At 44.3% G+C, this 11,338-nt stretch overlaps 2 protein-coding genes across 3 annotated transcripts; both read left to right on the top strand.

Moving 5' to 3' along the window:
• The first annotated feature begins 3,109 nt into the window (after positions 1-3,109).
• Positions 3,110-5,758, top strand: fdx2 (ferredoxin 2). The gene is made up of 5 exons (XM_048248438.1): positions 3,110-3,317; positions 3,621-3,669; positions 3,824-3,930; positions 4,100-4,187; positions 4,580-5,758. Exons 1-5 carry the CDS (start codon positions 3,134-3,136, stop codon positions 4,734-4,736), a joined length of 585 nt encoding a protein of 194 aa, XP_048104395.1. The 5' UTR covers positions 3,110-3,133; the 3' UTR covers positions 4,737-5,758.
• Positions 5,759-6,688: 930 nt separating this feature from the next.
• On the top strand, positions 6,689-11,338 carry zglp1 (zinc finger GATA like protein 1). Of its 2 annotated transcripts, none has more exons than XM_048248411.1 (5): positions 6,689-6,959; positions 7,948-9,330; positions 9,721-9,827; positions 10,365-10,458; positions 10,822-11,338. In XM_048248411.1, exons 2-5 carry the CDS (start codon positions 7,964-7,966, stop codon positions 10,952-10,954), a joined length of 1,701 nt encoding a protein of 566 aa, XP_048104368.1. In that variant the 5' UTR covers positions 6,689-6,959; positions 7,948-7,963; the 3' UTR covers positions 10,955-11,338. The 2 variants fall into 2 exon arrangements, with proteins under 2 accessions (XP_048104368.1, XP_048104367.1); XM_048248410.1 differs by having other exon boundaries at positions 10,362-10,458.

Raw genomic sequence — 11,338 nt, 5'->3', positions numbered from 1 at the left:
TGAGTGTCTAGAAAAGCACTATGAAAAATAAATGTATAATAATAATAATAATAATAATAATAATAATAATAATAATCAATACATGTATTTCAATGCCATAATATTCAATGTTCTTGGGCCATAGTGTGTTAGTCTTTTGCATTACATTGCAGGAGGATCATGGAGAGTCATTAGTGTAGCTTTGCTTGAGGTCCTGGACTACTGCAACCTACTAACTTGAGTAACATGTTTTTGAAGCATTGCCACTTCATGTCAGTCAAGACAAAATGCTGCTTTATGTGTTTGTGCACACCAAAGGAATGTAATTGTGGTGTGTGTACATACTGTATGTAATGGCATTGTAAATAACACACACCACAACTCCCGCCCCATCAGAACTAGTCTCTGTAGAGTGCTTGTTTATGTGTGAAGGCGCTGAGATGCCCCCTGCCCTCCACCCCCAACTCCAAATGACATGTCCTGACAGACGAAATGGGGACTCAAGCGTAACCCTTGACGACGGGACAGACCCTGGGGTTAGCAAATGGACCGTGACACCCCCAATGTCTGTGTGGAGTGGGAAAGATAAACTTAGGACTTGAGTGGGAGGGGAGATATGTTTTTGAGTCTGTGTGTGTGTGTGTGTGTGTGTGTGTGTGTGTGTGTGTGTGTGTGTGTGGGTGTGTGTGTCTGTCTGTATGTCTGTGTCTGTGTGTTTTGTTTTGGGCTGTGGGCCAAGATGGAATCGCAAACACAAAACACACAGAGACAACAGTGTCAACAACAAGATCATGTCTGCTCGACTACACATCTGCTTTTCCTGAGACAAGCTCTTCGCCAGGCAGCGGCCTGTGACAAAATAAGTCGCTTCTCTCCCAGAGTAAATCAGCTGCTGTGGAATGTATACCCTAAGTGTAATGTCATGCTTGATTAAAACCACAGTATTCAAATCCCTCCTCTTTAGCTAGAGGGAGCAGAGTACACGGTGGGGTGGTGGTGGGGGTGTATGTAGGGGGGTGGGGGTGTTAAAGTGTGCGGATTGGACATGAATTACCCCCAGCCGCAATCCATCAGGCCTCACCCGGCGCATCGTGTCTTGCCATGTTTGCAGCCGGTTGTTGGTGCGCAATGAGCCGGCGAGCTCGGCCTGGCTGCAAATGGCTTTCCCAGGCCAGGTACACACAGGTCAAGGGTCAGTGCCAGAACACCTATGACTGTCATCGACAGGAAACAGAGCGCCCCTATGCACCCCCCCCTCCTTCGTCCTCCCCTCCTCTGTCCCCGTTTGTCTGTAGAGAGAGAGGCCACGCCACAGAGTGGTGAAAGCAAATTCTTCTATCTGCTATATTAACAATGATCTGGGGAGTAACCGTGGGGGAATAAAAGCTCTGAAGTACATTCTCCTGTTGTTTAAGAGTGTTCAGGGGCCTGTCTGCGTGGAGTCCCTGAGCCTCGCTCAGAATATGTAGGATTCCCTACAGTCACTTTTATGTTGGCAGTAAATCTAAGTGGCATTAAATGTCCTCGGTAAACGGGAGGTGCTGTATATTCAAGGATCATGTGGTGTTTATTGGTGGGAACAAAAGTTGGCCTGAGCCTGAGGAAATAAACCAATCAAGACGGCCTTAAAAAAATCAAAACGATTTTTCGAAAGTGACGCCCTTAGAAAATTCCTCCCATATCATAATGTCCTAAATGAGGTAAAAACAAACACTTTGAGTGATATATTGCGCCACAGTTGTGACAAGAAAAGGACTTCATTGCCCGCCTGTCTGAATGCCTGTCATCTCTGGACTTCAGGAAGTTAACCCTCTTTGGATATGCATGAGTTCCACATGAACAAATAAAGAGAGTGGGGATTGGTTTAGACAAGGGCTCAGTGAGAACATGTGGCACATGCATGGCTTGCCCTCCCACAGGGGTCAACGCTGAGGTAAAGAACGGAAACCTTCGCGTGCGCCCCGACATGCACGAGGCGACTTATCTCCGCCAGGTATCTCCTCTGCACTCTCAGGTGGATGTGATTCTGGGGCAGGGGCAGGGGCAGGGGGAGGGTTATTTTGTTCAGTGGAAAGGGGTTAAAAAACACCCTTACTGCCTCTCTCACAGTCATAACATCCCCAAACTGAGCAGCCCAAACTCTGGTTGCATTATGCATTGTTATATGTATTATATCAGGCCTCAGGCAGTGACTATCCCAATCAAATCCATTTTAAAGCACTTGCCCACCCTTAGTTAGATAGGTTCACTTGAGTACACAGGGTGGAAATAGGCCCTCCAGACACAGAAATGAATAAACTTGGTTTGACATAGCAGCAGAAACAGGCAAATTAGACAGGGGTATTGAATGGTGCTGATAGCTGTCTAATGGCCTTGATTGTCACAATACATTACTGAGATTCCATCTGTTTGCACCTGGTTCTCTTGAGGGTGGCTAAGTCATGTTCAGGAATGGACAGGTAAGGCATCAAGGGAAGATGGCTGGAGGGTCTCTGACAAGTCTTCACAAGGATAGACTCGGTTTGTTGTGAGAAAATGAATTTTATCCTGAAGTATAAATATAGCCTACATAACTTGAATCTCACATGCATCACTAGCTTGTCTTTTACCGTTGGCTTTAGTATGCCAGTATGCCATAACAGTCAGTGATCTAACATGTCGACAACCATCTTATTTTTTGGGGCAACTTAGAGCTATCCCAAGTCTGGTGGATTTCAAGATAGCCTACCATTCAAGACGGTGGAGCAAATATTTTTAGGACAATAACGCTCCCTGCTGGTAGAGGTTCGTAACATTTTTTTCGAACTGGCTTTTCGATTTTAGAATTATTATTTTTATTTGGAGTTTAAAATATTGTACAAGAATATATCTTTGATATGGTCAGTGATATGCAATATAAACAACAATGACTTTAGTTAGGCTATTTCATTATTAATTCCACATGCATTACATTCCACATTCACGTGCATATTTTATAATGTTTTTAGATAGAATATAAAGTGACTTCTATATCACTATATATAGCAGCAGTCAAAGAAGTAGGCTATAGTCTGTGAAGAAGAAGAAGCCGAGTCTGCGTTTTAAAATTTGAGACGTCATCATCCAGATCTTATTTTTTGTTGGCACCTTGGAACCACGTGATCAAAACACTGTCATGGCGGCTGCCGCTGCTGCCCGTGTGAGCATGGGGCATCTGACTTTGAGAATTTCAAGAGTTGTACCCGACTGTAGCGTTTGTCCTTTTAACAGTCTATGCAGGAATGCCATTACAGGCAGGACAAAAGGAGGAAGCTTAGATCGTTTTTGTACGCCAAATAGGAATCTACAAACATCTATCAGTGAGTAACGCTAGCATTCGCTAACATAAAATTGACTGCTAGCTATTTATAAGTTAGCGAACTTGTTATGGACGAAACGTAAATGCAACATGTTTTCTGAATTAAGTTATTGATTCAACACGGTAACAATACCTAACACTTGAAAGCTGTAAGGCCAATATTTAGCATGTTGTCAAATGTCACAACGAATTGTGGTTATATGAACGGATGCTTGCGTAACGTCATTGCATGGTGAATTTTTTGTGAAATGGTCTTGTTATTGCTCTCACTCAACTGAACTGATTTGTTTCCCTGATTCTACAGCTCGTTACCACATCGAAGATCATACTAATGCGGAAGATCCAGATGATGTGTAAGTAACGTAATAATCAGTCAGACGTTCATGGCAAATTGACACATTCACTTTTTCCATCAGAAGGTGATATGTAACGGTACGTCTTTTGGATGTGGAAATGTTTACCTGTTTTGGTTTGAAGTTCGTTTGCACTTCTACTCGTTACTTTTAGAGTCAACGTTGTTTACGTAGACCGATCTGGACAGAGGATACCGGTCAAGGCCAAAGTCGGTGACAACGCTCTCTACCTTGCTCACAAGCACGGCATTGAATTGGAAGGTGAATGTCACACTGGACTGTCGGCAGTCAATTACTAATGGCTATTCAGAGTCATGCTTTCAAAGTGTCTGTTTCAGGTGTCAAGTGGGAACTAAAATTAACAAACAAAATCTCAAATTTGATCAGCAGCAGCCTTACTGAAGGATGTGTGGTTTGTGTCCTTTTTCAGGAGCCTGTGAAGCGTCTTTAGCTTGCTCAACATGTCATGTGTATGTAAATGGAGACTATTGCGATAAGCTGCCTGACCCAGATGAGAGGTAGGCTACTGCTCATGTTCATGCTAAATGTTAAATACTGGTTGAATGTGAAATGCCATGCAGACAAATTGGTTATAATTTGTTCAAGCAGAAACAATGCTTCATTTCTTGACCCATAATGAATCAGCTGTATACTGGAACTACCAGCATGTGATTGATTCTAGCAGCCTGATTGGCCGATACAGTATTTTGGTAATGACCAGTGTCAGTGAATGTCTTGATTGTGTAACTTAGTGGCTTGAACTTGTAACTTGATTGCCTTAAAACGTCTCACTGTTATTATGACACAATTATTTGGACTTTAATTCAGTCATACTTGAGGTATTTCATGTGCAACCCACTCGGGTAATTTGCCGTTTGTCCACTAACTTGACCGTTTCGGTGTGGTGTAGGGAGGACGACATGCTGGACATGGCCCCCATGCTGCAGGAGAACTCTCGCCTGGGCTGCCAGATTATCCTGACCAAGGAGCTGGACGGCATGGAGCTCACGCTGCCCAAGGTCACCCGCAACTTCTATGTGGACGGCCACGTTCCTAAGCCTCATTGATTTGAGGGTGAACTTTGTTCGGGCGTGAAAGTTGAAAGGTCGAGGCTGAGGCGGGAGGAAATGAGGCCAGGTTGTTGGTGGTCTGGGATGTGGAGCCAGCAGGTCACCCCGACGCACTGCCGGTTTCTAGCTGCTGAACCCAAAGGAAAATCAAGTCCCCGGAACCTCTCCGTTTGGTTCAAGACTCTCTACTTACAAATGTATGTCAAGACATGATGTGTTGCAGTGAAAAGGTCAAATTATGAGTTTATCACTTACTATGTACACCTAACACAAGACCCTACAAACCCCAACTATTGTGCAAAACAAAACTCACTGTTAACACAGACTACTGTTGTTCTTTGGCAGCAAGTCAGAAAAGAAACCGTCTCAGGCATTTTGTGTTGTGAGTGATACTAAGGAACATTCCTTGCTATGACTGGTGAAACGATCCAAAAAGTCAGACGCACAAACGTTACAACAGTCCTCAACATTTGTCTTTGTCATCATTTTAGACAGCATAGCACACTACAGCCTCTGCTCTCTCATTTGTGACCATGCAAGTTGCCACTTTACCCACTTGGAATAATACTGTGCTGCAAGGCAGGGTTGTGTGTATCCCATTCCCACCCCTAAAACCATCATGCAGCTTGTTAGTCAGATAGTCTACACTACAGATTAGTGAAGTTGACAAGTGGAACTTTGAATCTGGTCCAGTCTGTGTAGACTTCTGTGGTCAGTGTATGACAGAAGACTCATCTTGTGTAGTCAGTGCATTTAACAGCTACTTGCGCCTTTTTAATAGTATCATTAACTTATATAATGTCATAACTTCATTATAATTCAGCTGGAACCACATGTAGGCAGTATTTCAGCTGTTGCTTGATCCACAATGTTTTGTTCTTTCCTGTTTTTCAGTTGTACTGTAACAGTCATAAGTGTGCACAATGTAACCATTACTTGTGTACAAGTAATGCAATTACAAAAAAAAAATAGGATTTAAATAAGATTATATTAAACTTGTGCTGTATTATTGAGTATTTTATGATTGCATGTGTAAGTTCACAGACCCAACAGCCAATGCATTTAAAGCATTTGTAACTTCGCATTAGGCCTATTTATAATTACTTAACAGTCCACCCAGACATTAGGTGCATTGGTAACATAAAGCACTGGTGACAGAAATCAGGAGAGAAGGAGGGAGGGAGGGAGAGAGGGAGGGAGGGAGGAGAGAGAAAGAGAGAAAGAGAAAGAGGGAGGGAGAGAAGGAGGGAGGGAGGAGGGAGAGATGGAGAGAGAGAAAGAGAGAGAGAGAAAGAGAGAGCGAGAAAGAGAGAAAGACATGAAATTTAATCAACTAAAACATGCCACAATTTATCAAATGTTCACAAAAAGCCTATAGCCTATTCTGTAAATAAACTTAAATAAACAAATAATCCTGACCAACAAGTTATGTGGAATCCATAGGATGGGCCTTCTAAAGAGCCTTACAGGAACTGGCCTTTAACTCACTCGGTAAACTCTTTCAGATTGGTATTTTGAACTCTGAACAATACGATGGTAGATACAGAACCCTAGAGAGGTCATTGAAAGATATTTTTTGGTGTAGATCCAAAAAACGTGCGCTCATTTGACTAAATCTTGTGCACATTTTACTAAATAGTGTGCTCGAAAATGAAACGTGTGCACGATTTACTAAATTGAGAGCACAATTTAGTAAAATGAGCACACAATATAGGCCTACTAAATTGTGCACACAATTTAATAAAATGAGACCACAATCTAGTAAAATGAGCGCACATTCACTCGATATACAAAAATATCTGGCAATGACACCTCCTGGGCTCCGTAGTTAGACTTGCCAACTTGCAATATGTTATTTAGCTTTTTACCGACAAGGTAACCCGCGCTTGATTTTTCTGTTCCCTACACGCCACCCATTGTCCTTTGTCGTAGGCCTAAAGATTGTTCTACACAAAAAGCAACCCTGAAATCTTTATAGAACAAGAAACGATAACTAAACCATATAGGGCTATTTATAAGGTCTGCTTCCTTTAGAATTCTGGGAGATAAATGGTTCGATACAAAACACCTGTTGTCCAATTGACTGCCATAGTCAACTGTGCACGTGGAGCGCGGTCGATTAACTGGGGTCACGTGACACACAGAATTACAAACTTTGAATTGGACTATAAGATCATCATTTCAACTCCGATCAGCAAACTGAAAAGAAAACAGACAATGGTAAGGGGACAATTATGTATTGGTGCTGTTGCTACTGTTTAATGATCGTTTAATTATATGCCTAAAGACAGAGATGAGATGCAATGCCATAATTCGAGTAGGCCTAGTATAGTAGCCTATATAATAATTTTGTCTGATAGATTAGACTGTGAATCAGGCTAATAGCCTACCTTCAATCAATCTACGTGTAGTGTATGTTTTATTTTTATTTTACTTGCCTGAATGTTGAGGCGATGGCTCTGAACCCATATGTCAAGGACCATATCACCGAGTGGCGTGATGCAATCCTAGGGTAGCACTCATCCGCAAACTCATTGTGAAGATGAACACATTCAGACATCATTATATCGGGAGTTCCAAGAGATCTGACTTTGCTGTATTCAATTGATTAAATCGGAATGATTGATGTGGGCGCGCGCCATGCAGCAGGCTACTCGGGAAGCGAGACTGTCACTTGTCAGAATGCCGAACGTAATGTTACATTTTTTGACAGGGCTAAAGAAAAGCTACACTGTAGATACAACGCTTATAATTTCTTTTGGATGTTTCGAGAACATTTCCTTAATTCGTCATAGAATTTTGTTGAAACACCCATGCCTATATGCGGATAAAAATTAACTATTATCTTGATAGCTCCTATATGCTAATTTGACAGGTATTGCTAATTTAGAAGTAGCAGTATAGTAGGCCTATAGGCCCTAGACTATGAACTTGATTTTTACTTTGTGAAGAAAAACCTTTTATCTTCTTGAAGGTAGGTGCAATTGTATTAACCAAGACTTTTGGTGTTGTTCTGTGTTGGCTATAAAGTTTAAATTGGACCACCACTGAGAAATATCATAAACCTATTTGAATTGACTCAAGTTGATAATTAATGGACAAAACAATATTGTTACTGTTGTTGTTGTTTACCAAATATTAAAGGCAATCATGGTTAAAGGGAGTGATTTTGAATATCATTAAAAACAAACTTGTATTATTTTCACAGTAAAACATATTGAAGGATGAGCACAAGGGCCATGAATTCACAAGCCTCCATGAATGGCACCTATGGTGCCATGGACGACATTGAAGCATGGGACCACCAAGTGTCTCAATCTTCTATCCTATACCTCCTCCAGGAAGCCTCAAAGTTGGCACTACCTGCCAAAGCGCTGGACTATCCAGAGTCAGGTTCAGCAAAGGTGCCATGTGAAAACTCTGAACAAAAGCAGCCCATTTCAAGTTGCCTTTGCCCCTCTCAGTTCCCCGATGGTAAGAGTGGAGAAGGTGCCTCACAGCCGAGCTTCTCGGGCTCCTTCTCCCTCCTGCATGCCTGTGAGGGCAGCAGTCCTTGGGAGGTTATGAGTCTGATCAACCAACAGTGTGAGCGGCTACTTCACTCAGGGCAGGCCGATGGACAAGAGGAGGATTCCACCGCTGTATCAACTAATAATGACCCTTCTGACAACCTCTTGTGTCCGAGCAGCAACAGCATCCATGCAGAGGAATCGGAGTGCAGAGAGAATTCTGTCTGCTCCACTTCTGCCCTCTCACTCGCTGTCAGTGAAATAAGGGACCACTGCAGTGTTGTATCTCATAGTGGGGAAACGGACATTGTTAAGGAAGAGGCCCTTGTTGTCCGGAGCACAGAGACCATTCCACAGCACTGTGCAGTGCAGTCAGCTCAGGACATAGATAATCGAGCAGCAGACGCACCAGTGAACTTATCTGATCACAATTACAGCTTCTCTGTTAGCACAACATGCAGGCTTCTGAGCCTCCACCAGGAACAGTGTGCGGAATTGCCATGCTCAGAGGCAGAGGTGGTCGCCTCACCTTGCACAAAGAGTCCCCCACAATCAGATCAGAGGCCCACATCAGACTGCCAAGTGGACCGCAAACTTTCCCACAGTCCATCCAGAAAGGGCGCTGAACCCAATCCAGGCCCCAGCTCTGTGAAGGAGCCTGGCCTGACTCTGGCGGAGGACAAGGCTTTCAAACCGAGCCCTGGCTTCTCCTTAGACTGCAATAACAACGTCAAACCGCACAGCCCCGTGCAGACGAAGCCTCCCAGAGTGTGTGAGCCCACGGGGTCGGGGATTTCCAGCGCTACACTGGAGCTCAGCTTACCCACCGGCCTGCCCACGCCGGACCATAAAAGTCTGCGTGACCAGGAAGAGGGGGAGACGACCAAGGCCCAGACCCAACCCCGGGCCGCGGCGGCCCACCCGTCAGACAACCAGCGGAGCAGGACACCCAGGAAGCAGGCACACCCCTGCCGCAGTGTGGACCCACGTGACCCCAACCTTCAGGGAGTCATCTTTAGTATGAACTCTAAGCTGGATGACAGCAGCAACCAGTGTCGCCTACTCATAACCTCAAACTATAGGTACGGCTTGGCTAGATTTATAGGCCTGTGTAACGTGACTAGCGTTTACCCTCAACCTTGTGCTGGGCTCTCCTGAATTATAATGTTGCTTTATGCCTCCGAGATGTCACCCACTCATTGGCATCTGCTTTTAATATTGATATTGTATGTAAGCATACCCTCCGACCGCACGGTATTAAAGTACAAATTAATAAAAACGCAGTCTATAATTAGAGGCAGACGGGCTCTTTTCGGGCTGCCTAAGTAAGCACGAGGATGGGTAAAGAAAACAGAGCAGCCTCGAGCTGCACTCTCTCTCTCTCTTCAAACACCATGTGTGCCACTCTTCTGCCTTTCCCTGTAGCCCAGCTAAAACTCTCCTCTCCCTCTCTCCTCCCCTGTCCACTACAGAAAGGAGTTGCGCAAGAGGGCCTGCGGAGGCCGGAGGTGCCGGGCCCTGCGTCTGCCCAGGGAGGCCAGCAGCTCGGAGGAGGAGTGCGAGTCCTACAGCCTCTCCAGTGAGATCCCAGTTCACCCCACCAGGGGGCAGTGTTCACTCCTGACCTGACGCTATCAGACACATAGGGATCCGGGAATGCACTCCCCAGAGAAGAAATCGGCAGCATTGTTCTCTCTGGGATTTCAGCCTCTAGTTGCCATCATGTTGTTAAGCACCAGTTAATATAGTCAGTATAGTTATAAAATCAGGACCAACTGGTGAATATAACCAATAAGGGTTAGATGAGGGTTGCAGCAATTATCTTTATGTTGACCTTACACTCTGCTATAAACTAGAGCTGATGCCCAATCTCTACAGCATCATGTAACTTACTGTAATGATAAATAAAATTGCATACCTGATAGTGTAAGTGTAGTAGTCTATCAGAATGCCTCATGAGGAAATGTTCTTGTGGCTCACTTAGTAAAGCGTCACTCTTCCACTGTTGATGTTGTAGGTTCAAGTCTCAGGGGTGGCATAGTTTGATGACCTTCATCCCCTCTCAGTGAAACGCTGTGATGTTTGACTTGATGTTTTGTGTTTTATGTCCCAGCAGAGTCTAAGACATGTGCATCGTGCTGCACCAGGAAGACGCCCCTGTGGAGGGATGCGGAGGATGGTACGCCTCTTTGCAACGCATGTGGGATCAGGTGAGCATGCGGGGCCAGGGGAAAAACAGGTTCACAGGCCTGCCGTCACCCAAATGAATGCCCAGATCTCCAAAGTTTGAGATCTCTTCTGTTTTTACACACACACAATCATTAAGTGTTAGAAGTTCTTTCATGAAAAAAAAAAAATCATATGTTGCCTCTGAAGATAAATGTATGAGGTTAGCGTACAGGATGGTAGCTGAAAGCAATTTTTTGGTTTCGAGTTGGTGATATTATGCCTTTATGCACAATCCAAGGGAGCTTAATGCATTATGTGACATGTCCTACTGTTTTATTATCTTTATTACTGATTTTTCACTATGAAGCGTTTGAGTTCTTACCCCTTCCCCCTGGCTCTCATAGGTATAAGAAGTATCGTGTGCGTTGTACAAATTGTTGGCACATCCCCAGGAAAGATGGCAAGTCCAGGTCCCAGTGCTTCAAGTGTGGAGACGTGCTACGGCTCACCTCCACCCACAAACGTGCCGGCTGGTAGGGTATCTTCTCAGCCCGAGGTCGGGCTCTTTTGGTGGTTACCTCCCTTCCTCTCCACTGATGGATATAGCCCAGGATAAGTGTAAATTAACTTGACACCCACCTCAGTTAGCACCCATCACACTACCCAGTATTACATCAGCTGCAAATCAGCAGTAAAGCGTGAAGGGAAAATTGGAGAGGAGAGGATACTGTTTGAAACTAACAGAGACGAAAGGCAAGTAGGCCTGTCAGTACAAACTCCAAAATATTATTTGACAACTGCACACTCCAGACTGGGCCTGGGATCACCCTGGCTGAAATTAGATTACTCGCTGTTCTCTCTCTCATTCACGCGCACACACACACACACACACACACACACACACACACACACACTTCTCTC

This window comes from Alosa alosa, chromosome 7, assembly GCF_017589495.1.
Source record: "Alosa alosa isolate M-15738 ecotype Scorff River chromosome 7, AALO_Geno_1.1, whole genome shotgun sequence".
NCBI classification, from domain to species: domain Eukaryota; kingdom Metazoa; phylum Chordata; class Actinopteri; order Clupeiformes; family Clupeidae; genus Alosa; species Alosa alosa.
Note: the sequence above shows the minus strand (reverse complement) of the source record. Positions and strands in the feature narration are given on the sequence as shown.